At 39.6% G+C, this 27,988-nt stretch overlaps 2 protein-coding genes across 7 annotated transcripts; one reads left to right on the plus strand and one right to left on the minus strand.

Annotated features, from left to right (window-relative positions):
- The first annotated feature begins 1,820 nt into the window (after positions 1–1,820).
- On the plus strand, positions 1,821–26,478 carry MYEF2 (myelin expression factor 2). 5 transcript variants are annotated; one of them, XR_003993365.1, is made up of 18 exons: positions 1,821–2,136; positions 5,855–6,084; positions 7,293–7,345; positions 8,625–8,632; positions 8,740–8,833; positions 9,694–9,885; positions 10,459–10,612; positions 11,017–11,066; positions 11,153–11,216; positions 11,360–11,461; positions 11,662–11,712; positions 11,787–11,855; positions 12,123–12,221; positions 14,798–14,869; positions 16,111–16,313; positions 16,424–16,475; positions 25,501–25,654; positions 26,204–26,478. XR_003993365.1 is itself a non-coding variant. In XM_030498706.1 (17 exons), the coding sequence occupies exons 1-17, from the start codon at positions 1,916–1,918 to the stop codon at positions 25,575–25,577; spliced, it is 1,791 nt and encodes a 596-aa protein (XP_030354566.1). In that variant the 5' UTR covers positions 1,821–1,915; the 3' UTR covers positions 25,578–26,478. The 5 variants fall into 5 exon arrangements, 4 of the variants coding, with proteins under 4 accessions (XP_030354566.1, XP_030354562.1, XP_030354564.1 ...); XM_030498706.1 differs by having other exon boundaries at positions 25,501–26,478; XM_030498702.1 differs by lacking the exons at positions 25,501–25,654; positions 26,204–26,478 and adding an exon at positions 18,301–25,447.
- SLC24A5 (solute carrier family 24 member 5) lies at positions 19,132–27,985 on the minus strand. 2 transcript variants are annotated; one of them, XM_030498708.1, is made up of 9 exons: positions 27,907–27,985; positions 27,157–27,333; positions 25,724–25,807; positions 25,529–25,632; positions 25,107–25,207; positions 24,038–24,321; positions 23,110–23,316; positions 20,077–20,178; positions 19,132–19,525 (listed from the first exon to the last, which is right to left on the minus strand). In XM_030498708.1, exons 2-9 carry the CDS (start codon positions 27,221–27,223, stop codon positions 19,203–19,205), a joined length of 1,272 nt encoding a protein of 423 aa, XP_030354568.1. In that variant the 5' UTR covers positions 27,224–27,333; positions 27,907–27,985; the 3' UTR covers positions 19,132–19,202. The 2 variants fall into 2 exon arrangements, with proteins under 2 accessions (XP_030354568.1, XP_030354567.1); XM_030498707.1 differs by lacking the exon at positions 27,907–27,985 and adding an exon at positions 27,536–27,651.
- Positions 27,986–27,988: the final 3 nt, after the last annotated feature.

A 27,988-nucleotide genomic window follows, 5' to 3' on the forward strand; every position in this document is an offset into this window, starting at 1 on the left:
TGAACAGAGTTACACCTCTTATCAGACCTCTAAAAATGCCTTTTTACCTTCATCTGGGATGTAAGTTATTAGGTTTTTAGGGTGTTTCATAGTGTCTTTGAGCTTTGTCCAAAATCTCACGTGTTACCAAAAACTGGTGTGACAGTCATAAGGACAGAGACAAGAGTCCCAGCAGCTCATAAGGAGTTTACTTCCAAAACCCGCATTTGTCCAGGTCAGTGACTCTTAACTGTCTGTTGCAGAAACACACTTCAATAGAGGTGTGCAGCCTCTGTACTGCTCAGCTTTTATTAGCATTCAGTTATGGTTTTCTTAAAAGAAGTGCATGGATTCCTGTGGGTCAGCGACCAGAATCCACTGATCTAAAGTCACTGCAGGGGACTGAATGGTTTTCCTTATATCATACATGTTGGTACACTATTTGGTGTAGAAATACTTTGAATATTTTGGAAATACTTTGGTGCTTGTGGTTAGTGAAATGATTAAACTTTGTCCAAATAATAGATTTTTTTGCTTGTTTTCTTTTAAAAATACTATTTAAAACCTATTTCCCCCCACTAGTGACAGAGAGAAATTAGGATTGAAGAAGCCAAGGGAAGCTGAGAGGACTGTGTTGCATCTTCTCGGATGAGTGATAAGAGAATGCAAAATGTTGAGTGTGTGTGGCATGGACCTATGTGATTTTGAAATTTTATAGCAGAATTACTGTTCATATTTAAAACTATTCATATTTCATTGTTTATTATATTTAAGAATAAAACAAATGTCCATCTAGAAGTTCCGAATGCTCTAAATATAATTGAACTTGCAGTTTAACCTGCCCCATAGTTTTGTATGTTTATAAATAATCAGACATCTGCAGTTGGAGGAGAATTTAGGTGCAAGCTGATAGCTTTTTAGCCAATACTGGAAGAGTGTACCAGCACCCCAAGCAGGCTGGGTATAAGGTTGTCCCTGTATTTGGTCTGTGAGCTGTTTCGACACAGGCTAAGGGTTGATTTCGGTCCACCAGGAGCTTCAGGATTCAGGAGCCTTCATTTCCTCATGAACATGAGGATCTTCTTGATGCTGGAGGTACTGAAGATGCTTGGGAAAAGGCCATACAACATCTTATAGGCAGGAAGAGGACTTTGCTTGTGACCACACTGGTTTTTGAAGGAAGGAGACTGTAAACATAGGAAAAGTACAAGGCAAATTTTAAGCTATCGTTACTTCAATTCATTGCGTATTCCTAGCATGAAGTTTGAATAGTAAGTTACAGTCTGTTTTCTGAAGTAGAGAGGAAGCAGTGACCATGATGGCTTGCTTTGGAATGCAGGCGGTCCCCAAAACAGATGCCATGCTCCTCAACTGAATTAAGGGTCAAGCAGCCATTTGCTGGCATCGATGTTGGTGTTCGAAACATAAAGGTGCAGTGGGTTATTTACTGTCAGCACCCTACAACTTTGCAGGTATTCGTAAGCTTTATTAAGCTGGTTTCTGTGAGGTGTCTGTGCTCCCCAGCCAGCTTGCCTTGGGCCCCGCTTGCCTTGGGCCCCGCGGGCTGCGGGCGGGGGTCGCAGGGCACCGCGAGAGGAGGTTGGTTTCAAGGGGATTTTCACGCGACAGGTAACGCCATTTAGGGGATCGCCTGTTTGGGATGGGAGTTACTGAACCCCCGGGAGCAGCCCCGAGCGCCGGGCAGCACCGCCTGAGCCCGGCCGGGGCGGGAGCCGCGCTGTGCGGCGGCCGTGACGGCTGCAGGCCCGGCAGCCCACCGGCGTCGCCATGGCAACTCGTAAAGCCGCCTAGCGCGTGCCCTCCCTCCGCCGCAAGTCCCGTTCTCGCGAGACTTGTCCCGGCCGGCGCGGCGAGGCCGAGGCGCTCCGGGCCCTTTTGAAACCCAGCGGTAGCGGGGCTGTGGCCCGGCCACGAAATGGCGGAGAACGACAAGCCCGAGGCGGCGCCCGCCGCGCCGCAGCGCGGAGCCGAGGAGGCCGCTGCCGCCGGCCGTCCGCTGCAGCAACAACCACCGCAGCAGCAGCAGCAACAGCCGCCACCGCAACAGCAGCCGCCGCGGGATGAGGAGGCGGCGGCAGCAGCAGCGCCAGCGGCGGTGACCGAGAGCAGCGGAGGCAGCGCTAATGGCGTCAAAATGTGTGTGCTGGGCCCGGCGGAGGGGCAGCGCGGGCGTGCGGCGGGGCCACCTAGGCCGCGGCGGGGGCAGGGCGGCCGGTCCCCTCCTCCCCGTGCCCCGCCGGGCTCCTCCCCCGCCGGGGCTGGAGTCGCTCAGTGCTGCGCGGCCCGAGCGCGGAGCCCCGGTGCGCGGCGGGCGGCTGGGGCGGTGGGGTGGCGGGGCAAGGGGAAATTTCTCCTCGGGCAGGGGCTGAGCGCCAGCGGCTGCGCTGGGGTGAGCCCTCACGCTGCTGGAGCGCGCTCTGGGCAGGCCAGTTCTCACGGGATGCGTTCCTAGAGGTGCTCGGGCTCGTTTGTGGTGGTGGTTACGTTTCCGATTCTTACCGTAGCGGTGCGTTTTGTAAAGCCTTCGAACTAAGCTTCGTTTAAGTGAGATTGGTAAAACAGCCTTACAGCGATTTACTTGTTAAAAACAAGCAAACAAACACAAACTTTCCTTGTACATTGTAGTGTGGTCATACGTGGAATATGTAAACTGACTTATATAGCAGGTCTAAAAGGACTTTTAATGTAGCGTAGGTGAGCTGGAAGTACCACCTCTCTAGAACACTGCTGCGATTAACTTTTTATGTGTTTGGTTGTTCTTGATGTCAGGCTTTGAGGGTTGTCACTCTTCACGTGAACCAGCTTTTGGCCTTATATAATTGTAATTTCAGTCTCCTAATCTCATTCAGATGTTGGAGGGAAGACTAGCTGATCTCCAGAGGTCCCTTCCAGCCCTGACGATTCTGATACATTTATGGTAGACTTACTGTTGAAGTCTATCAAAGCTGTTGAGAGCTGTGAAGTTTTGACGTGTTCTAAGCAGCCCAGTCTGATACCGTTGGTTTTGAAAAATGCACATGGGATCAAGTTCAATATAAAGCTGGAGGAATAAAGGCATACTTCATGCCTTTACTTGACTCCCTGTGAAATGCAAATAGTTTACAAGTTATAAATTTTATATTACCATAAAACAGCAGTTATGGGTTTTCTTTTCCCGAAGCCTGGCCCTCAGCTTCCAAACTACACAAATTACAATAAATTTTTACAGGAAGTTTGTGAACCTTTTGCACAGTTGAAGCATATAACGTTTTATTGACTTTTGGAGTCGTTACTGTAAAAATAATGACTCAATTTCTCTGTATCCCTCCTCCTGTCAGCAGTTTTCTTCTTTTGCTTCTGAACCAAATTGCAAGCAAATGAAAAATCCCAGTCATTCTGTGTGGTAGAAATCACAATTGTAGTTTGAAAGTAATACAGAGTTCTTGGTAACAGAGTTACAGATCTTGTTCTTTCACTGCAATTTCCAGTCTGCCCCAAAACCTGTGTACAAACGATTAAGCTGTCAATGAGCAGGTGAAATGTGCTTCTTTTTTGAAGTGTTTCAGTAACCAGGTTTGCTTAGCACTCGGATTAAATTGAAGAGGAATCTTGGTCTCAGCTTGTGTGCTTCCCGAAGCTCATTGTATTGGGGAGTGGAACTGTTCAGCATAACAAAGCTGAACTGATCTGTGTGCTTTGGAATCACATGTGGACTTCCTGCATTTCTGTCTCTGCTGATCTCATTATTTGTATGGACACTTGTGAGCAGAGGAGAGTAGAAGTTTGCTTAATAAAAATAGCAGCTTTTAGGGCTTTCATGTTGAATTATCTCGTGCTTATTATTTTTTAGGCTTTTAGTTTTGTATATAGAAACCTTGTCTTTTGTTTCCAAATCTTCATGGAAGTTCAAAGACATTGTCTTTCAAAAGGTAAGGATTGCTCTTTCTAATCTATGAGGATAGGCTTTTTTATGCCTTTTTAAAAAAAAATAAAAATTAAAGTAGACATCTCTTTTTAACCCGAGAAATTTTCTAGTGATTTCACAGGCATGTTAATGAAATGCATCAAGTTATATGCTGATACAAAAGCTAAGGAGTAGAAATTACTATTGTTTTTCCCCCAAGAATATGTCAATTCATAGTTTTCGAGACTGTCTTTTCTGTGCTCTGCAGGTGACTAACATCACATTGCTTTGAATGTACTTGATTGAAATTATTTTTAATATTCAAGGAGGAGGGTAAGAGCTGCATCCACAAAAGGACCTCTGGCTCCAGCTGGTTCACTGGCCTGTGTTGGTTTTTGCAGATGATTTTTGCAGGAAGGATTGTTTTTTTTAAATAATCCTCTATTTTCAGGAGACTGACTGTGATCCCCAGACTAGGTGAAGCGTTGTCTTGCTTCCCAGAGTTTATGCCAGACTCGTATCCGCTGTGCTTTACTGGTTTGCGCAGCCAGGTTTTGTAGAGCCTGTGGATTCCATATTTGAAGACCTGGCTCTTCCTGTGCACTACGTTGAGCACCCAGAGGCTGTTTCATAATCCTTTAAGCAGGAAAGAGCTTAAAAGGCTAAAGAGGATCCATTGCTCTAATCCTAAAATTTAAGGAATAACTCGGATTTTATTAGGAGTCTAATTGGGCAGGAGTTTTGCTTTTGCAAATGGGGCTGGATTGGAAAGGATTGATCTGACTCAAAACCTGATACTCTGCTCTTTCCTTCTCTCCCTCTGGCTCCCTCCAGTTCCGTGTATTGTTCCCTTCATTTCACTTCACTACACAGCCACACAACAATTATATTGCCACAACAGACGGGATGGTGGTGTGAAGGAGGGGTGATGTGGGGGGAAGCTGGAGGATGCTTGAACCAGATAATGTGGTGTTGACTTTGAATGTTTTAAATTTTACAAATACTTGGCCCAATAGAGTGTCTGTGAGTTTCTCAGTTGCTAATTCTCTCTTGATCCACTTGTAAACACAAGGATTGTGAAGTTTGTATCATTTGAATACTTCAAAATTTGGGGAAAAGTTGTCTGAGAAATATGGATGTATTTGAATTTATTCCTCCCTGACAAGTGCCCAAGCTGGAGTAGGTAATACGTTTAGCTTCATGAAAGGCTACTTTCATGTGCTGTTGGGTTCAAGACTGCCACTTACTCGCAGTTTTGTTAATAACAGTGCAGGGAGCTGAAAATACTCTTTTCAGTTAATCAGAATCAGTGATCTTGCCATATGTTGTGGTTGTAAAACTGAAACGCCTGTTTCAGCTAATTTTACACCAGGAACCTTCCAAAGTGTCAAAATAAGATTAAAACCTAAGCCTTCTGAGATGTGGGGGAAACTGTAAAGATAGTGATGTAATCTAAGAAGGAGGGTTCACAATCACTTCTGACAGTTCTTTAAGACATTTCCTTCCATAAGTTAGACTGTTTCAACTCTCATTTCTGTGGTGGTGAATATCGTGCAATCGAGCCTGATGCGAAAATTATTGAAGCACCAAATCATGGGTGCTGCAGCTCATTTTTCAGCTGAGTCATTCCATTTTGCCCATTTGTAGTAGTTTCATAGCACTGTCTTGCTGAGTCTTGACAGACATGATGGAAGTGGAATGTAACTGAAGCAGCAAGATGTACTTTCTTCACTTACAGTAGTGAATAAATCTATTATAACATTACTTTTTGTCCTAGCTAAAGCAACATATTTTGGAATTAGACTGGTAACGTGAATTTATTTTTTCCTTATTTGAAAAGCAGCATTTGCCATCCTGGGAGTTCTAATAGCATAGGAGGTATACAGCTATATATATATATATGAGGTATAAGTCTGATGATCCAACACAAAACTAATATATTTTTTGTTTGGATTTGTGTTTTTAATGTAGGGGTAATGATGAGACAGCAAAAGAAGAGAAAGCACCTGCTAAAGAAAAGTATGTTGCAAAACCGAAGGCAATCCCTTCTCTTGGAAACAAGAATAGATTCCACCCCTATTCAAAGGACAAGAATGCAGGCACTGGAGAGAAGAAGGCTATTAATCGTAATAGAGTTTTTATTAGCAACATCCCATATGACATGAAATGGCAAGCTATTAAAGATCTTATGCGAGAGAAAGGTAACTTATTCCTTATAATACACCTTACGTAGAAAGGGGTAGAACTTAAATGCAACGTATATGTCCTTTGAGCCACACAGATTTGACTTGGCTTTTTTTTTTCCTTTTGGCCTTTACTTGGTACATCTATCTCCCTTTTCCCTCTTTCATCTGAGACAATTGCATTGCAGGGTAGGATGGGTAAATGAAGTGCTTACAATCTTCTGCCATTCTAGTGTGACAGTAGAGAGTACATGCATGACCTCATGACTTCTTAAAGAGATTGTGTTTTGTCTAGTTGTAGTCTTTGTAGATGTTTTTTTTAAGGGTTATTGTATTTAAGCAACACATTTAGTGTGTTAACATGAATAATAAAGGACGTCTTTCAAAAGTTGTTTTGTATTTCTTTGGTGGAATCTGGCTGTGGAATTAACTTTGTCTGCATTGTCACTACTGCCATGACTGTCTGGAGACTTGTATTAAAAGCTCGCTACTATTGTTGCAGTTCTGTTAGAGTAATCTCACTACCCCAAATGTTTTATTTTATTTAAGTTTGGGGTAAAATAATGCTAATACATGAATTCTGTAAAAAGTTAGTTCTGTGTTTTCCTTGAAAAATTGATTCTTCAAAAGTAATGCAAAGCACACTTGGCTTTTAGGCTGTGAAAAATGCCAACCCCCCCCCGTAACTGCTGGTTTATCTGTTGTAAGGTGACGCGACTATTTGATTGGTTTATTTACTGAAACTTCCTCCTTTAGAAAGTGAGTGGCTTGCTGTGAAATATTTGACGTGTAAATTTGGTTATTATTGAAGGCAAACGTATGATTGAAGACATTCAGGTAGAAAGAAAGTCACCTTAAAACAGGTGTTGTGAGTAGGACGATAAATGTAACACTTTCCAGTGAACGTTGGCGTTTCATTTGTTAGGTTAAGGGTGTATATCTGAATTTGTTCACCAACTATATCATACTGGCCAAAATATGATCTGTAGTATGAATTAGGTTAAATATAGTTGTTTGTTTTTAGCTTTTGAGAATGTGACTGCTGCATATTTCTGAAAATTAGCTAAATTATATAGCCATTGACAGGAGGTACGTTGGTCTGGTTTTGATTGTTGGTGAATAATAGGTGCTTTTCTGTAGAGTTGTGCACAGGGGCACAGTAAAGAAAGATACTGGTGTTTAAATGCATTGTCTCTTGGTATTTTCCCTTTGTATGTCTTATGTAGTTGGTGAGGTTACATACGTGGAGCTGTTTAAGGATGCTGAAGGAAAATCAAGGGTAAGTGCCGTGGGCAACAATCTGCTAGAGGTTTAAAAGTTCCTCAGCAGTTTTATTTTTGTATAATACTTGTACCAGTTATTGGAAAGTAAGTTTCATTTTTACACCGATTTTCATTAAGATAGCCTTGAGGATTCTATATTAGAAGTAGTCTGACACTTCCATGCAACTCAGACTAGCTGGCTGTAAAGGACAAAATACTTTCGTAAATGTTACCAAATGGCATTTAGTTAATTCTTCTTTTTAGCCAATGTCTTTGTTTTGGTACAAATCTGTTTCATATAAAGGTTGTTCAATAACCCAGCGATTTTATTTAAATTTTGTTAGTGTAGTATTCTCTTCTTGGGGCCAATAAGTATAAAATTTTAGCTAAGAATATACTGTTTGAAGTGCCTGATTTGACAGCGTTGCTTGGTTGGTACTCTAAACACTGGATTAACGTATTTGCTTTCTTAAAACCATATGGATGGAAATGGTTAGTAGCCAAGAGAGTGCCAGCAATGAGGCACTAAGAGTGAAGATTGTTAAAGCTCCTTTGTCTTCTTAAAAGTAGTAAAAAGTTGGGCCAATAGTAGCTCTGAACCTGCATTGAGGCCATGAGAAGTGCAGGTTTGTGTCTTAACTGAGGTTGTATCAATTGTTGTAAATGACTTGCTTTAACGCTTGTTAAAACTAAAACATGCTGTCAGCTTTGCTTTACTTAAAGCAATCCTCAACTCTTTATTAGAAGGATACTGGTGCAGTCAATAGGGTTATTTTCCTACCAAGTAATTTCTCAATTATGCTAGTAATACTGAAGAGGTATGCAGACTCCTTGTTCATCGTACTGGTACACTTGATGTAGGTAGATTTGAACTCTGTAGTCAGTGGGCAGCTTTTAATGACACAATGAGTGTCTCGATTGGCATTTGGTTATGGTTTTGAGTTATTTTCTTTCTGCCCTCCTTCCCCCCCAACCTTCCTCTCCCCAATTGTCCTTACATGGATCTGTGTGGCATTTTTCCAATTGTGGTTTGGCTCAAAGAGAATAAAAGATAATGTATTTTCTTGCACTTGAAAGGTATGTATGTTGAGAAAGTAAGATAAATTCAGATTGGCTACCAGTAAAGAGCATGTATTACGGATTTTGAAGCTGAAAATAACTTGAATAGTTATTTAACAGTGAGCTGGGATCTTTAACTGGAATCTTAAATGATCTATCATTTGTGCTGACTGTCTTTTTCTTTTTTCTTTCCCCCCCCCTCTCTTTATATGTGATGACAAATCATCATGGATGTAGGGTTGTGGGTAAGTTTCTTTTTATATGTGTGTAGAAACACACCGCTATGCAAACATGCTGTTAATTGTAACATTTTAAACTTTACTTTAATACTTTGTACTTTGTTCTCTCTAAGTGTGGTTGAATTCAAAGATGAAGAATTTGTTAAGAAAGCGTTGGACACTATGAACAAATACGATCTTAGTGGAAGACCCCTGAATATTAAAGAGGTATGATTATTGCTTATGGGTTTAATTTGCAATAGTGAAGATACTATAACTACTGAGATGACAATACAGCATTTTGAGCATCTTTTGCTTTGTAATTTCCAGTTTAATTTTTTAATGACATTTTCTTAATGGGCTGAAGTGCCTGATGGCTTGCAGAAGTTCTTGATACTATGCCAACTGCTAACAAGTATGTCCTGAAATCAAAATAATCGAACATTGTTTTTCTTTGAAACAACTTTTTCTTTAACTTCATATTCTTACCTTAGTGCCATCAGGTCTTTTTCCAGCCTAAATGATTCTATGTTTACATTGCTTACCTGCTTCAAAATACAACGCAGAACGAGCTGAGTATCAGACTACTACATATGTGCAAAAATGGGGCTGGAAGTAGAGAAATTGTGCTGACTGGAGAGTAAAATTAATGTCAACATTTTTATTGTAGTGTTGTGTGATGGTGCCTGATGCAGTTCTTTTTGTCCTGTTGCAACTTGGCATTAATAAATTTTTAAAAAAGCTTAATTAAACGAATTCAGCTCTTGGAAGAAGGTGGCAGACTGACAGTCCTTTAGATTGAAATCTCTTCTACTTGTCCGTAGGCTAGGTACAGCATGTGAAGTGGCAGTGCACGCTTCCTCAACAAGTGCTTTGCCAATATGCCTCAACCCTCATCTGAAAGGACCCACCTCTAGAGGTGAGGGAATTAGGTCTCCATGCTAACTCAGTTCTTGATCCCTCTGACACGGACAAGGATGTTGGTTGATAATTTTGATGGGTTTATGTAGAATTTCAAATAGTACTTTCTTGTTTGTTGTCAGTCCTCTTGATGATTAAGTTGGCTTTATTTTTTGCCCATGTTTCAGGATCCTGAAGGTGAACATGCTCGTAGGGCATTACAGCGTGGAGGAGGACAGTTTCCAGCAGGACATGGACCTGATGTGGCACCTGGAATAATGAATTTACCACCTTCTATTCTCAATAATCCGAACATTCCTCCTGAGGTTATCAGTAACTTGCAGGGAGGCAGGCTTGGGTCCACTATTTTTGTTGCTAATGTAAGTTTAAAACTGTGTTTTATAACTGTAATACTTGATCTTTGTAAAGCATCTGACATTCCTGCATAGTTCAGTTTTAATGTAAAGAGAAAATTGGAAATTAGTTCACAATTAGTATATTTAAGTAAAAATGCTGGATATGTATTTAGATTACATTACATGTAATTGCATTTCTTATTTTAATTAAATACACACTTCAGTTTATCTTGCTAGTTACTTTAGATGAACTTAAGCTATTATATTTGTTGGAACTTGTTAACTTCTTTATTTGCACAAAAGACTACTATGTCTGCAAGAGGACTTATGGGAGTAGAGCTGCTCTTGATAAGAACCCATCTGTTTCCCAATGTTAGTATGTTAAAGTAAAATACATATATGTAGTACAAATTGCTGCTTTTAGTTGACATTTTTGGACTTGGTTTCAGTGTGTGTATATTAGAAAATCCTTACTATTTACATATATCAAGCATTTTGTAAAGCTGAAGAGTTACAACAAGGCAGAAAAATCTCGTCCAAATGTAATGGCAGAACAGAAATGTGCACCAAAATCACTAATCTATTTCTGTGTGTAAGCTTGACTTTAAAGTTGGCTGGAAGAAACTGAAGGAGGTGTTCAGCATTGCTGGAACTGTAAAGCGTGCAGACATCAAAGAAGATAAGGATGGCAAGAGTCGAGGGATGGGAACAGTTACCTTTGAACAAGCAATCGAAGCTGTTCAAGCAATATGTATCCTTGGGTTTGAAAAATAATTGATCAAATAGAATGGCTTCTGATAGTGTAGTTTTGCAGATGGTGGTTATTTGCCTTGTAGCTGGTATATAGGGGCTAGAGTTTAATACTGTGCAGATTACATTTTTGATAGTGACTGGGTTTACTGCTGTAGTCTGAAAACGTTTTCCTGCTAATGTTGAAGAAGATTAAAATATGTGGGAATATGACATGCATGAAACTTTTATATACCTAATAGCTCATATAATCTCCTCTGGCCTTTGAATTGACCTTGTAAAGATTAGGTGAGGAAAGATAAGGCCCTAAAAATGGTACAGAAATAAAGTAAGTTATTACAGTGATTCTTCTGAAATAGTTAGATTGTCTTCTGTAGCTAGATTCCTTGACTTGTATTTCTTCAGCTATGTTCAATGGACAATTCCTGTTCGATAGACCTATGCATGTAAAAATGGTGAGTTGCTTACATTTTTTTCTACCTTGCCCATCTCTGCTAAAGCACCGAAAGGATCATGGCATAACATCACTGTTTTTTCTCAGGATGACAAATCAGTTCCTCATGAAGACTTCCGTGTTGCAGACAGCAAAACTTCACAATTGCCTCGTGAGTGCACGCTCTTTCTACTTCTTGCACTTAATATATGTTGATATAGAGTCTTAGAGCTGTTCAGTAGTACTTTTGCTTACTGTGGTCTCTCTATGATAGAGAGGAAAATCTTCTGGTAATACTTATTGTTGTTTTTCAAGGTGGTCTTGGTGGTATTGGTATGGGACTTGGACCAGGTGGACAGCCCATCAGTGCAACACAACTGAGCATGGGCGGTGGAATGGGGAGCATGGGTCCAGGAGGTAAATCTATGTTCTTTGTTTTTAAGTTTTACAGAGCTGTAAGTTTAAAATTGTCGTTTCTGTGTTTGGAAGAATGACATACTCTTGACAAAGCAAATCTTGGATAGTGTGCTGTTGAGATGTTAACTGTCTGTGGTTTTTTTAAAATCCATTAGGATCTTTCCTGTCTTCTAAATGGTGTTTGTGGTTTTGGTTTAAAGGTATGGGAATAGACGGTCCAGGATTTGGCGGAATGAACAGAATGGGAGGCGGTACGTGCTGTGAAATTCTTTGCATTAAGTATTATTAAAATATTGTATAGAAAACACTCTTCCTTATTTTACAGGACTTGCTGGACTTCGTGGAATGGAAGGAATGCCTAATATGGGAGGATTTGGAGTTAACCGAATGGGAGGTAGGTGAACACTGTGCCCGTACACTTATTAGTTTGCTAATGTTTATTTATTAAAAGCCTTTCCTTTAGGGATGAGTGATTTAGATGAGTTCAGAGGAAATACTGTTATTGGCATGAATGGAGGCATAGGAAAGTGGCATGGGTGTGAAGGATTTAGTAAGTGTCTCTGACTTGTGCATTAAACCCACTTCTATTTAAGCAAGCAGCTGTGAAACAAGTGTTGTGTGAACATCAGCTTAGATGGTTTTTGTGCTTTGTTTTCTATAGAGATGTTCCGTGGTGGAATGGGAGGAAACATGGACAGAGAATTTGGTCGTGGTGAAATGGCTTTGAACCGTGGTTTTGGAGATTCTTTTGGAAGGATGGGTATGGTAACTTAAATTTCCTGTGGCAAATTGCAGCACAATATTGGAAGGGTTTTACTAGAAGAACTCGGTTTCATTTGGTCATCTCTGTCCCCTTTCCTCCAGTCATTAAGGATGTAATTCGAGTGTTTGTGAGGGCTGTTGCTTAGGGTGGAGAATGAAGTGGGTCTTTAGGTTGGTTGTGTCCCCCCTTCCCCCGCCATCTGTAAAATAGAAACAAAACTATTTGAGGAAAGCATTTAGCTTCATACTTTTAACTTTGCGAGGTACTAAGTCTTTTGGATATTAAAGTACGTGCTTCTGGTAATCCTGAACAAGCTGCCCATGTACCACCTTTGTAACTTCCAGGAGCTTGCTTTTGTAAGTGCGTGCTGGAAAACTGTTCTTACTGCAAATCAGGTAGCATTGGTTGGGAACCATGAATTCTGGTGCCCTCGGTTTTCTTCCTGCCTTCAAAGCTCGAGCAGATCAGAGTGGGTTTTACTTGCCTCTACTTTAACTGAGCCAGCTTGCTTTTGTTTATAGATGATGTTGTGTTGACAGATTTCATTTTTCTTACTTTTGGGTTCTCCCAAATGAGATACTTTTCTATCTTAATGTGCCTGGAAGTGCTTAACAATAGAGCCTTCTTGCACTTTGTTATTGTATTGTTACCTGGATGCATGCATTGTAGGAGACAGGTTTTCTTTCGCCCCCTCCCATTTTTCTTCCTTTCCCCATCGTCTGGTTCATCTGGTCTAAAACTTGGGGGTCTTTTTGTTTTTTTTTTTTTTGTGGGGTTTCTTTTTCTTTCCTTCCTTTTTAAAAAAATTTTTGTTATTTGGGCAAGTCCTAACAGAGTAATGCTTGTGTGCTTCTCTTTGAGCACTGGTAATTGTGTAGCAGTGATAACGTAATAAACTTGTCAGTTGAGTTAGTGTTACTGCCTTGGAATTAGTGTCTTAGAAATCAGCTGTATGCTTTCACTCTGTCTACTTGCAACATAGGATAAACATCTTTTTCCTGAGTGAAAATCCAAAGCCAGTTATAAATGTTCATGCAAGCAATAGCCTTCTGAGTTTTCTGGTAACACATACTGGTTTTGAAATGCGTGAACATGGCTACTGTGAGAAACTGATGTGGGAGTTCATTCATTCAGTAGATCCAGCAAGCTTCAACTTATAACCTGTCAGCAGTGTTACAATTTAAACATGGTTCTGAGAAACAAGATAAGAATTTTTCAAATTATCATAGAATAGTTTGGGTTGGAAAGGGCCTTAAGATCATCTAGTTCCAGCCTTAAATAATGGAAGGAAATTGTACATCAGTACAGATATAATAGGTAATAGATACTGCTGTGAGCTCATCTGGCTTTAGTACCCTGCAACTTTCAAGGAGGGCAACTTAACACAGTCTTTGACTGTGCTATGGCATCAATTGGTAAAAATGAGGACATCTCATTTACAGCAGAATTGTTGGAGTTGCCATTTAAATTGGCAAAATTTTGAAGTATCCAAAAAATCAGAGGTTGTGTCATAGAGCATCTCTGAGCATATAGTTTTTTACTGGGATAACGCGAGTGGGAGAGAAGGTGCAGGCAAAGGATGTCTCTAAGGTCAGAACCAGCTGAAATCTTGCTTCTTAGGATTATTTGAGCTTTCAGGTTGTGGAGTTTGTTTTGGGTTTGGTTTTTTTTTGAAGTGGATCTCAGACTGTTGGGGAGACTTGGGGTTTTCTTTCCTTTTAAAAGACAGTAATTCAAACAGCTAAGGTTTTCTTCTAATGGAAGACTCAGCAGTGACCTTTTTAGATATGAAAGCAACGGTGTCTATCCTAAAGATGACAGTTATTGATCTGTTTTGCCATAAGTAAAAACTGACCTGTTTCTTTTAGGTATGAAAATCAAGCAAGAAAAAAGCAGCCGACAGCTGCACTGTGTTCTGCAGTGACAGGAATGTAGTTCTTTTGTAGTTCTTTTGAGCTTCTACAGTTCTACAAGCTCCCTTGAGATTACTTTCCTGAATATTAGCACTTCAATAAAAAGAATTATTTTGACCCCACTGTAGGATCAGTCTGATACCATTCTGGAGATTCCATGGTTCTGATGAACAGATTTTATTAAGCATTGATTCCCTTTCTTTCTCCCTTTTCCCTGACCAAATTCCATCAATTCACCTTCACACGCAGTAAAGAAAGACACTGGGAGAGCATCTCCTAGCTTTTGCATTGGTTTCTTAAAAATGGGAGACACTGGGGCATTTCTGTACTATGAAGTTCAAATAAGATGAACCCTTCAGTTTCTTCCATTGTGGGAAGAAGTTAGTTGTAAGATGTTTGTGCTGCTGGTGGACTGTCAGAGGGGAGAGAAGCTAGCAAAAAATCAGAGTAACTTAAATCATATAATAGAGAAGGAGAGACTAATGTTACTTACTAGATGTTTCCTATTTAATTTGTATGATAAAGGCACATGTTAAAGTGTTGTGTAGAAAAGAATTGCCAGGTAACATAGAGATCAGTGTACTTCATCAGTGTGTGCTTTGTTGTCGTCACTAATGGGTGGTTTCAGTGTATATCACTATATTATTTTTTTCCGTTTAGGTGGTGCAATGATTGGTGTTTTTGCAGGAGGAATGGGAGCACCTAGCATGGGCCCAGTAAGATCTGGAATGAGTAGGTTGACTCGTTTCAATAGAACATAAATGCATAGGCAATGTAATGATATGGTGTACATGTAATTATATCAGAGGGTTTCCTTGTAGCATAGTGTCTTGCCAGTGTGGGAAGAAGTAGAATTCTGTTGCATGTGACTGCAAGTCTAATAATTTTTAAAGCTGTTTTGTTGAGGTAAAAATTCAGAAGAAAACTTGCTAATACAGTCTCTCCCTTAATTGTAGTTTTGAAATGGTTTTAACTTCTGGTTTGGAGGGACAAGTGATTGAAGTAAACTCGTGTTCCAGAAAAAAGACAAATAGGCAAAGCTATTTGTGTGAACTTCATGAAGCTGAACTGTAGTAATCTCTCATCATTGAAATAAAAAATAAGCCTGGAATTTCAGATGATCACTCAATTTAATTTTGTGCAAAGCTCCAGTGCCGAGTTTGTCTTACAGCAAATGTCTGAGTTCCTCAGGCTAGAGCAGATGAGAAACTAAAATCTTGCTAGTGGCAATCTTGAGAGGCGTAAGACTTAAAAAGAAGGTCCCTCATGAATGATGTTGATAGTTTTGCTTTACATTATTTTTTAATTATGAATACAGAAATATTATACTAGGATATTTGAATGCCATTGATCTTAGTTCTTTATATAATATACACCAATGTATTTGCTTGCATGTGTCATAGGAAGGTCCATGTTCTTCACAGTACTTGCAATAACATCTGTTCTCTGCAAAATATGCTTTCTCTAGAAGATTGTGTCATTAAGTGTGGGTATGGCTGCATTAAATAAAGCTGAATGTGAATGCGCGAAGCAAAATAAACGAGAGTGTATATGGCCAAATTATCTGTATTGTAATGTTGCCACAGTTACTTGATCTCTTTTTGGTACAGAGTATCAGATTTTTATTAATAAAACTGAACAGCCTTTAAATCTTAATTCTTGTGTTCAATATTTTACTTCATTAGATGGTGTGACTAATAGCTTGATGCGGTTTGGTTTTTACTTTTCTTTTAGAACTGACACGTCGTATCTTCTAATACTTCACCTTAAAATATTAGCCATGCTACTACATAAATCACTGTGCATGTATGAAGTTGTTTTGTATTACAGCAATTTTATTAAAGTTATTTTTCTCTTGACACGAAACATTTTTAAATTTTTTTATTTAAATTTTTTTTTATTAAAAATAAAATACTTGTGTGTTTATTACTAGAAACATTTTGATGTTATCCTCCTTTCCTTTCTCTCTGTAGGTGGTGGAATGGGTGGCATGAACAGTATGCCCGGAGGAATGGGAATGGATCGGATGAGTTCTGGTTTTGATCGAATGGGACCAGCTATGGGTGGAGGCTTGGACAGGAACATCGATATTGATCGAGGATTTGTGCCTGGGCCAATGGGAAGTGGCATGAGAGAGAGATTAAGCAATAAAGGCAACCAGATATTTGTGAGAAATGTAAGCATCTGAATACATAGAAATCATGAGCTTATTTTGCATGCATGTTTGGTTACATGCTCTTTTTCACTTTGTAATACTTTGTTATTTATAATCCGGTTTTATTCCAGCTTCCTTTTGACTTGACCTGGCAGAAGCTAAAGGAGAAATTCAGTCAGTGTGGTATGTATATGAATCCTGTCCCTGCTCAGCTCCATCAACTACTTTTATATAGTGTTCATTCAATAAGGACAGGAACACAAGGTTGTTGCCTTACCCTGAAGAAGAGATGGCTAGCCTAATCTTTCTTAGTTCCCCCAGCTTTTCTGAGCTATAGAAATAATTCTTAGGCATGACATAACACATGATACCAAGGTACAGTACAGGCTATGTAGGCTCTGAGTGCTCATCTGCTATAAACTTTAACCTAGTCCATTAATAAAATTACTCTTCGAGCTTTTTCATTTTTGAGGCAGGTATTATGTATCTTCTGCCCAATACAGAGTATATAGTGTAGCATTTATTTTGAGACAAATGCATGCAGGGGCCTGGGCCTGTCCTGGTTATGCATTACTTCCAGAAATGGTGCTGCATCAAGTCAGAGTTAGTAATTTTGCCAAACTGGCAGATTGTTTTTTATGCAAATAGACGATCCTGATTAGCATATTTGCAGGCTGTAATGCTTCCCCTTTATGTTAAGAAATAAAGGCCCTTTTTATGTAAGATAAAGGATTTCTGCAAATATCCAATAATTCTTTTTATCCAATTCAGAGAAGTTGTCATTTCACAGAAGTAAATGAAAAATGAAGCTTGCGTGTAGACATACGTGATTGTTTCATTTTGAAAATGCGCTTTCAGAACGAAAAGCTTTAACTGAGTTACAGGATGTCTTGTCTTATTTTGGAGAGACAGAAAAGACAAAACATACTGCTGATACCTAAGACAGTCTTCATACAGTGCTTTGTAGATAATTGTTAATGAGAGCTCGCAGTTCAACTGTGAAGATTTTTTGGGTGTTCACAGATGTGTGTTTTTGTAGCTGGAGGATACAGTGAAACAGGTTCTCTATTTTTTTTAAGGCTTAGCTGCCTGGTGGGCAATTTTCACATAGTTCAGAATTATTTTTTCCATTATCTCCTTGGCAACTAACAGATGCAGTAATTATATTGAATTGTTTCTAAGAATCATGAGCACAAATATAAACAACAGATTGTTTTCGTGCCATGTCATGACGAAATATAAAGACCATGTCTCCATATGTTCAGTTTCTTTCCGTGAAAGTCCAACCTTCTATTATATATTCAAAAATAAAAAGCTATGTATTTTAGGGAAGGGTTTGTTGTTTATAATGGCATTTGGAGGCTCAGGAGCTGTGCTGTAACATACCGTAAGTGAACACTCATAAGCTCCATTCTCTGAGGTACCAAGATATCTACATAAAAACGTTGCCTCATGAGTTGTGTCCAATCTCAAGAAAACACTGCAGGAGTCAAATAGCGCATGCTACTTTTCCACCACTCCTAACCTGGGAACTTTACTGTTTCAAAGGCTCTAATTTTGCCCTGCATCTTCTTTACGAAATTGCCTGCTGGTTGTGATTGCTTGATAGGTTGTTGTGATGAACATGGTGGATTGGATTGAACTATAATCCAGTTAATGCCTGTCAGTAGTCACACTTCCGGCAGTGCCTCTAAATGAAATGCAAAACTTTCCCTTAGCTTTATAGGGCACTTTGTTTCAAACTTGAGGTCAAATACAGGTACGCTTCATCTTGCAGTAGTGTGACGGGAAGATTTGAAATGGTGGATCTTAATTTGGATTCTTCGCTGCTGTTTTTGACCTGTGTCACCTTCCCTGAATGAGTGAATATACCATCAGTCTGAAAGTGCTAATTTCATGTGTCCCCCTAGTTTATATTTTAAAATGCTTTTTATCACTTCTGATGAGTTCTTTAAGTTGTTAGTGCACCGAAGACTTGAAATAACTGCTGTTTAACTTATTTATTCAGGTCATGTAATGTTTGCAGAAATAAAAATGGAGAATGGAAAATCAAAGGGCTGTGGAACAGTCAGATTTGACTCACCAGAATCTGCTGAAAAGGCCTGTAGGATAATGAACGGCATAAAAATCAGTGGCAGAGAAATTGATGTACGCTTGGATCGCAATGCATAATTTAAAACTTTGTGTTCAGGATCATTCCTATGTCTGTTTAGCTTCTCTATCCTAGTAAGTCATTTTTAGTAACATTGTATGCTTACAAAAGCTGTAAAAAGGAACTTTTAAATCCCACCAGCCTTTAACAGTATAGTGTTTAATATACTGTGATACTTGTTAACTGAATCTTACGATGTTTGGTTTTTAAAGACAATTTGCCTGATTTTTGTTGTTTTTTTAGAGGCACTGAGCACCTGCAGGTCCCTGCAGGCTGTGGAAGCTTTGGATGCTCAGTGCCTTTGGAAAATTAGGCCAAGTGTCTCTAGTCATTCAGTTTAAATGAATGGTTATACTGTTTTTAATAAAATAAGCCATTTTCTCTGTTAATCTCAAGATTGCATAGTGGGGTTTGTTTAGTGTCTTCTCATTTTTACTCCCCCCTCCCCCTCCCCCCAGTGTGTATCAACATTGTAATATAAAAACTAGATGTCTTTTTTTCCTTTTTCCCAGAATTTTGGTTTTACATGTGTGTTGTCGTCATACTGTAATTCTTGACTCTAAAAGAAAGGGCTCCAATTAGGCTGTGATGTTTTTGTTCTACTTAATATTACTTTAATGACATGACTTAATTCTGTAAATAAGATTTAGAGCCCAATGGGAGTTAGGATTTTTTTTTTATTATTATTTTGACTAAATGAAGAAACTGATCTTTATCTTCTTTTATTTTTTTTTTATCAGTATAATCACTGATTAAAACTAGTTACCACAGACCCTTGTAGGATTGTTCCCTATGATGCCAAGTTCATATAAAATTGATAATACAGTAAATACTAAGTATAGTGCAAGACAGATTGCTCCCAATTTTTTATCTATTTTCCAGCCATTCAGGTGAACTGCCAGAAAAATAAAAACAACAGAACAGATAAGAGAAATGGCTGTGTATGTCAAACCACTGCTGTTCACTTCTATGGGTCCTGATGTATTTATGAAGGCAGTTCTCATAAACCAGGGTATTCCCAAACAGAGCATATCAAATACGTTGGATCCTACAATGTTAGACATAGCCATATCTCCATTTCCTGCAAAAAAAAAATACAAATAAGTCTGTGTAATTGTATTGTACTGTACAAAATTGCCAAACTGTTTTGGAGGAACAGACTGTCAGCCCTCAGTTTCTCACAGAGCACCCTTTTCAGACTTTTCATTCGAAGAACTGTAGTCATGATTCTGCAAAACATGGTTTTGGGTACCACAAGCATTAAAAAGGTCTCCCTAAATCACCAGCATCTGCACAGTTGCACTTAAAATAAGCTAGACAGTCTATTGTAAAGTCCAGTCATGTTAAAAATCCCAAGACCAACAGTTGTGTTTTGCAGTAAAAGTGTAACACTTCATCAACAACAAATCATACCAATCTGGAATACTTCTCTGAGATACTCTGAGAGGTTTTTAAATGTCTGAGCCACAGCTGCTTCAGGTAAGCTATTTATTTATTAGTAAACTTTAGCTCTAGAATCTGGAGCAAAACTTTGAAGTTACTTCTTGAATTTCTGGAAGTGCTGACTCAAAATTTTTCATAGTAACTTTTAAACACATCCATTGAAATGAGTCTGAATACTAAAATCTTTACCTTTTCTAGCCACCAGCACACTTGCAACTGTATCTGGTACACTTGTTCCTGCTGCTAGTAATGTGAGACCCATTACTGACTCTGGAATTCCCAGTGTTTCACCTGCAGTTGATAAATAACATTAGAAAATGCAAGTATGTTTTTAGTTTAAGTTTCATCCAAAGAAATTGCTTTGGACTTCGTTTGCTGGAGAAAGAATTAGTAATCATACAGTAATTTTAAAAGGAATGTGTCAGTTAGTTGACTAAATAGGAAGTGACTGAACCATGAAGTAGTTAGGAACAACAACAAAGAAATAGCATCCTGTCCATGTTCTTCAATGAAATAATAAAGGAATTGTAGTGTAGTAACCATCTTGCTTAACAAGTGTCTCGAAGACCTGAGTGGAATGTCTCCAGTGGTCAAGACAATACCAATTACAAATTTTCTATTTTGGGTACAGTAGAATTTTAAATATCCAACAATTTACTCTTCCCCCCCCCCCCAACTTCTAGAAAACACAATAATTTTCTGGTTTTGGGCATATTGTGATTAGTGCTTAAAAGTCTTAGGAAGCAATAACTCTTTACAGTCACCCTCTTTAAAGTGGTGGGGAAAAAAGCACATGGATTTTCTTGGGGGAGGGTCATTAAGATCATTGCTATGATCCTGTCGCAACTACATGGCTTTACCATTTCACTCCAGTTAGGTTTTTTGTTGGATTTGGAAGAATCATAATGCAGAATTTTTATGACTTTTAAATGCAAGTTATCCTTTACAAGTGTGAGTTTCTTTAGATAAATACTTGCTTAAATTAAGAAAAGTTTTAAGTTATTACTAAACCAGCAGCTTATTTTCCCCACCTTCTTTTTTTTTTTCAGCCCCACATGTCCTGTAAGCATATTAACTTCTCACTTCAAATACAGGGATTCAGCTCTTCAAAACTGTTTTAGCAGTTGTACTGTTCACAAGCATCAATGTGCTGAAGTGTTTGATACCTCTATTCAAACTATTAAGTAATTAGTTTTTCTTAAACTTTTTTGTTCACTAAAAGCATCTTGATACATTTTTCTTTTAGGATGTGGGGGTTGGAGGTTGAAATTGAATTCTTACTTGCAATATGTGGACCCTAATAAGAACAGTTTTCTTAAAGTAAGAGGCAGTGCTTGGGAGCTAGGTCAGCAATGCTTGCCTGTACCTACCAGCTTAGTCTGGGTCACTTAAATAGATTTTTGTTTGAAACTGTTGGTTCAGAGGGACTGATGCGATCCTGTTGCAGAATGTGTACTGGTATTTATTCTCCCATCACTCCTAATTTAAGAGATTTATAGGATGAGGGACCAACAAGATCAGCTTTTATAAACCATCCAAGTGGAAAATAATGCTTCATGCCAAGCAAACCAATGTGAAATATGAATGAACCCTCCATGTTGTACCCAGCAGTGCTTTCTAGCCCTCTGAAGGTTATAAATAGAATCTAAACTCAGGTGAATCTAAATCTTTCTTTTTATTTTAGATTTATCTTTATTTAATGTGAAGGGTTGTTTGGTTTTTTTTCTGGCAACTGACATAAAGAGAGAATGGTTTTATTTTTCTAGCCTTTAGTTAATTTTATATATTAGTAGCAATATCTTTGTAGAAGTAGTACTCCTTTGTGGGTTTTTTTGCTAGCAACAGAATAGTTACTAAGGTTTGTTCTTGGATCAAAATTCAGTCCCTAGTTACAATACCTTTGTGACATTCTGATAGGCGGTTATGCCACAATAGAATCTTTGAGTCACTCTTCATGAAAGAACCTGGACTTGAATAGAATGTGTGTAACTTAGTGTTTTAACATGTAAATAGAATATATTGGACCTAGAAGTAGTGGGCCAAAGACCCCAATACTGCTTGCGATGACTGTTCAAAGGGGACTAACACTAATACACAATCCGAATCTCTAGTGTACCTGCTTTCCCATGGATTAGTGCTTTGTCTTGTAGCACAGCAATAACTTTCATTTGAATCTGGTTTCGAAGGCTTCTAGCGTTCAGACTGTAAAACTTTGCTCTTTAGATACAAGTGGAAAATTATTTGACCAGGGAGTGAACCTGGTGGGTGTTATATCCAGTGACCTGCTAGTAATTTCTCAAAGGTTTACCAAATGTGTCTGTTTCTGCACTGAACAAGGAGTTATTCATTGAACTTAAGTTGAAAACAAGTTTAGGATGCTGAACCAGCAGAATACTTGAGTAGGATTAGTAAGCTATAATGTGGAAATAGCACTTTGTAGCCTTTCTTTCTTGTTTAGAGATTTATTTTCTGCTTCCTCTTAAAATTAAAAACTGGATTTTTTTCCAAGCTGGCTGGAGAAACAATGAAACGAGGAGATCTTTAATACCTTAAGATACCTTTAAGAGAATGTTTTTACACAGAAGTTTTCCTACCCCTTACCTCACTCCAATGCAGTTCTTTACTACTTCACTTTATGATGAAGATTTGTAAGAGGTATACATACACACCAAAAATGTTTAATACACCTGTGATGCTATAGTTGAAATAAAATAGTACAAAAATGTGGGAGATGTTTTTGGCAGTTAATGCCAAATCTCTAACTGTAGTGCTCAAGAAAAATACAGGTATAGAAATAATGGTTCTTTTACAGAACTCTGTACCTTTAATTCCAGTCTTGGTGGATTACTTGTCAGACTTCAGCTTGACAAGTCTATTTCTGTGTATCTAATCGTTTCACTTAATGAAGAAGTTTTATGAACCTGTCTCTTGCTAAATTTAGGCTGGGTTTTTTTGTAGCTATATAAACAAATTCTCATTCATGTGCTGGTAAACAGTCTGAAACAGCTAAACTCTAAAGTGGTTTTCATTAGATGGAAGAAGGTGGCATGTTAAGCAGTCAAACGTGTTTTTGTTGGGTTTGTTGTGTTTTTATAGCAAAGTATGTGTTGCTAAACTGACTGTTAATTGTGGAAAGGAAAACTCTTCACAAGGGGAAAACTGTTTTTTTCAGTGACTCTTGATTGGTTGAGTCTGTAGAGCAGCAGCAGTTCAGGTACCTACCTGCTATTGTTATCATCCATACAAGGACATAAGTTATGGCAGAAATCCATGCTGCTGAAATTAAAAATGTCACCATGAACCAGTTCCTCCAAAACTGTCTTCTGCAATCTGGTATAGTCAAATAGAGTAGTGTAATAATAGGAAGGGATAACACCCACACAATTCTCTTCATATCTGCTTCAGGCATGGTGAAGACACTTGGATGATCTGTTGAGGAAAAACGCTATTTTAAATTGTAGCATGGTTTGAATCCATAGCATAGTCATGTTACCGGCATCTACTTGTGAGAATACTGAAAACAGGTTAAAAATACGTGAAGTTCAAGCTGTAGTCTTACAGAATACCTGCATGACACTGGACAAAACTCTGAAATCAGATGTTCTTTGTTACCATGTCAAGTAGGGGAGAAACAAGGTGGGTGAACTTTTCTATAAAGGTTTACACAAAAGGTTTACCAAAGTAAGTACCAACTGCTGGTTTTTGCCTAAGTGAAGAGGAAACTGGTGATCTGTAGCCACATCATAGCTATTTCCATACTTCTGATGTCATGCATGTTTTGGGCTATGAACCTGCCATTGTCATAAGAAAACAGTGTGAGTATGGTACCAGTGTGTCTTTTGGCATTTTACAAGCAGCATTGCTGGGAAGTTTCAAATGTGCACAGCAAAGACTGATGGAAGTCTGCTGTTCCAATATGACACAAATGAGTGACTATCTTAGCATTCCTCTAGCAACTAACTTCATTTAAATACCACCACTCTGATTTTCCTTGATGTTATGTTCCAGGGAAGAATAATGCTTTACTTAAATACTATGCTGGAGTTCTTTTGTGAACAAAATCTTAATGCTATCACAGAATCTGCTCTTTACTAGAAATGATGCAGACAGGCATGCAGAGTATAAGAGACAACTGTAATAATACTTCTACCTTCAGAGATTTCATCAAGCCCATGCAAGCTTGTTGAAAGCTGAGAGTAGTCCAGCTCATCTTGAAAAATGCCACTATCTGTTCTTGACTGTTGACGGATTAGAGGTCCACTCTCTTCCCTCCAGCCAACCAATGGCTGCTGCTCAGCATTCTCTTCCATAGCTTTTGTAAAACACACACAGCAGGGACTGAACTTTTTCATGAGGTATTGGTTGATTTTAATGTCAAAACATAGTACCAGAATGTAACACCCGTATATCAGTAATAAGGATGCACTTTCATACCTAGAATGAAAAACAGGTTTTACATAACATGTAGTATAAAAACCCCACAACTGTTTGACTCATTAAAATGGCTGGTGTAAGGAGAGAGAAAATTTGTGTGAGTGGCAAAAGGAAAACACCCAAAACATCTGTTTGCAGTTGTATGGCTGATGTCATGAAAGTTCATGAGTGTCCCCATGTCTTTCAGCAGTTCGATTAATTCCACTGCCCTGCAGAATCTTGTTTGTATATTGTATAGCTGCCTGTCTTCCAGGGGATCTTACTGAACCAACATCTTACTGATGTTTGTGAAACTGACTCTTCAGGTGGTGGTTAAAGAGGGGATAGTATGTGCTGTTCTGAGTTAAAAACAGCAGAGACTTTGTGCTGGACGTGACTGAGTTGTTGAGGCAACAGGAGTTTCAGTGTTCATGGAAGAGAGTTAAACCTCGGAAGCTCACGATCTGCTTCTGGCAGATAAAGGCTCAAAAGGAGTAAACTATGAACACTAATTGCTACGCCAAAATAGTGGTGGTAGAAATTGTGAAGTCTCTACAGACAAACCTATGCAGATCAAACTTTATAAATATGCAGGGTTTGAATGTTTAGGTAATAATCTTTATAAGCATTGTGACTTTCTTGGTTGTGCTTTGGTTTTGTTTTTTAAGCCAACAGGATGTTTATTTGTTAGAGAGTGGCAGTTCAGGCTACTTGAAGTTTGGGGCTTAGGTTTTTTTGTTTGTTTTTCAAACCACTGTCTCACTAATCTCCAGTCAACATGAATTCAATACTACTTGTGCTCTTACCAGTAAATTCTGTTGTCAGATATCATCGCAAGGACCGCTGCCACGCTAATTGTGTATGCCAGGCAGTCTCTAAACAGCGGCCAACAGGATAGCTTCGAAACCTGCAGAACACAGATTCATTTACTTTTCTTAAATTCGTCTGTAATACTTTCACTAAGTGCTGTAAATGCTGCATCAATATGTTGTTTCTATATAATGTAAAAATTTAAGATTCTTAGGAATGACTTGAGTATGATATTTAACAAGTTAGTGTTTTTAAAAACTTTCATAGCAAGTTACCTTAAAACTGATTACATGCTGGTTTTGCTACTAAATAATAAACTTGGCAGTTGTCATAGTAAGTCTCTCTTGGCTTTTGTTGGCAAATCAGAAAGGATAACCGTTTGGCTCTTAGGAGCAGAACTATCAAAGTTGATACATACCACGCTGGAAAACAGCCCACAAGCTGCAGAAATACCAAGAAGATTATAGTTTGCTGATCCAAGGATGGTGCTGATGCCGATATCTCCCTTAGTCACGAAGACTCCTATAAGGGAAATGACTCTCTGGTATGTTTCAGTTTGGCATACAAGGAAAAGAGTTCTAGATTCTGAGGAGTCAAACCCTATGTCTGTTACCTAGAAAAGCAGTGACAAGCTCTGGAGCAGAGCTTCCAGCAGCCATAAAAGTTGCTCCAGCAACATCCTGAGAGAGGCCAAGGCCTGAGGATAGAACAAAAGAATTGCTTGAAAAAATAAATACTTCAGTAGTCTGTTCCCTTTACTTGCATTAGTACATAATGTTAGAAGCTGCTACAGTTTAATAGAATGAACTTTGCTTACTTTCATACTGTTAATGCATTTATTTGAAATTGGTAAAATAGTACATTGAAAATGTAGCCTCATTTACTGGGCTAATTTATTTCTAACTTTATTACAGGAATTAGTTTAAATACCAGAAAAGAAGTACTGGTAATACAAGAGATTGGGAATGATCTTAGAATGTAAAATAGGCATATGTATGCAGGCTTTAACTGCTGGGTAATAATTGTGGGAAAGTTCCTTGGACTCACGTGTGATACTGCTACATGATCCATGTCAAGTCTGTCTATCTTCCAGGAAAATCCATGCTACTGTGTCTTCACATACCAGAAATACTAGTTAAATTCAAACCAGTGCTGCGATCTTAAAATCAAATTTTCCCTTCGTATGGACAGTGTAAGAGCCTGTGTCTTGCTTGAATGAATGAGATTTTTGTTCTGGTAAGTGGACTGTTTCTGAAATGTAACTCACTCTGGATCAAGTTCTGCACACTGAGAACAGGAACGTGTGGCTAACTATGGAAAAAGTCTGACAAATACTTATTATCATCAATAAAAAACATCAGCTCTGCAGCAGTGTTTAAGCTTACATTTTCTGCAAGTGTTCTGGTCTGGAGAATGTTTTCCTTAGGGAATTGTTTTTAATTCTTGGCAATGAAAACCTGATCTCTCAGCCAAGACCATCTCTTTAACTCAGTGGTCTGCTGAAGCCAGGGGAATTATTACAGGTTGATTAGATTTCATAGAACGGTTTTAACTGTGGTATTCCTTCCCCTCCTGTGCCATACCTTTTGTGGGTAAACGGTAGTTCATCCTGAAGCTTGTCTAGTACATTGAGAGAATTACAGAAACTCGAGGAAAGTACTTAATTCGCATGTTTTAATAGAGGAGAGGTTTTCTTGGTTTGGTTCCCACCACTCTTCTACTAATAAGATGTGCAAGTGCTCACCCCAAAGTTTTATTGGCAGTTTAGGTGATACTGAGGAACTTCTCAAGATTTTCCTTCAGGCACAAGGAAGGCAAATTCTAAATGAATGCCTGTGCGAAGTGTAATCAGAGTATGGTTTTGTCAATATAATATTGATACATTGTATCAAATTAAATGCTGTATTGATAAGTCTATGCACAGAGACTGGAATGTCTTTAGTTTTGTCTCCAAACTATGTCTCTTAACTATGAAGCTTTTCTAAAGAGAATGTTCTGCACTAAGCGGATTAGTTTTACAGGGCAAAGAGGAGAATGTTCACTTACATTCGCTGAGGATCTCTAGAGAAGGTAGGAAGTACTCATCGCACACGATGGACACGGCCAAAAACATGTAAAGTATAATTATGAAGTAGATGACGATCCCTCCATCCTTCCGCTCCTGCGGCGTAAAAAATCCTTCAGGAAACTCTGATGAAGAAGGGACACAACCCGTCCTGTTCCCTGAAAATGGAGTACAAAGGTGTTTCACATCCTCGCACCTTTCCCTTCCCTGTGGGAGTGGTGCGGGTTAGAGCTGTAGCCGGAGCAGGTCTTGCCCGTAGCTCTGTTCCGTGCAGCTCAAGGGCCGCTGCAGCACCCCCCGGGCTGACGGTGTCCGGTGCGGGACGGGCTGCGGGGGAACCTCGACCCCTCCCGCCCCTACCTGCGTCCGCGGCGGGGCGCTGGGCCCGCGCTGCGCGGGGCCGCTGCCGGCCCCACACCAGCACCAGCAGCAGCAGCGCCGTCCGCGCGCCTGCCCGCATCCCGCCGCACCCGGACCGCTCTGAGCGCGGGGCCGGGGCCGGGCCGGTCACGTGGGGGCCGCGCCCCTGCTCCCCCCTCACACACCCTCATCCGCCTCCTGCGGCCGCCCCGCTCCCCTCAGCGGGGTCAGCCCCGCTCCGCTCCCTGATCCGCTCCCCTCAGCGGGGTCAGCCCTGCTCCCTGATCCGCTCCCCTCAGCGGGACCCGCAGGGTCAGCCCCGTTCCCGCCCCGCTCCCTGGCCCGTTCCGGCTCAGCCAAAGGGTCTTCACCTCAGGCTGCGGTTGTGCGGGCGGGATGGGCCGCGGTGCCGCCATCCCCGGCTTGTGCTCGTGTGGGAGCGCACCAGCGTGC

The sequence above is a fragment of the Strigops habroptila genome, chromosome 9, assembly GCF_004027225.2.
Source record: "Strigops habroptila isolate Jane chromosome 9, bStrHab1.2.pri, whole genome shotgun sequence".
Taxonomy (NCBI): Eukaryota; Metazoa; Chordata; class Aves; order Psittaciformes; family Psittacidae; genus Strigops; species Strigops habroptila.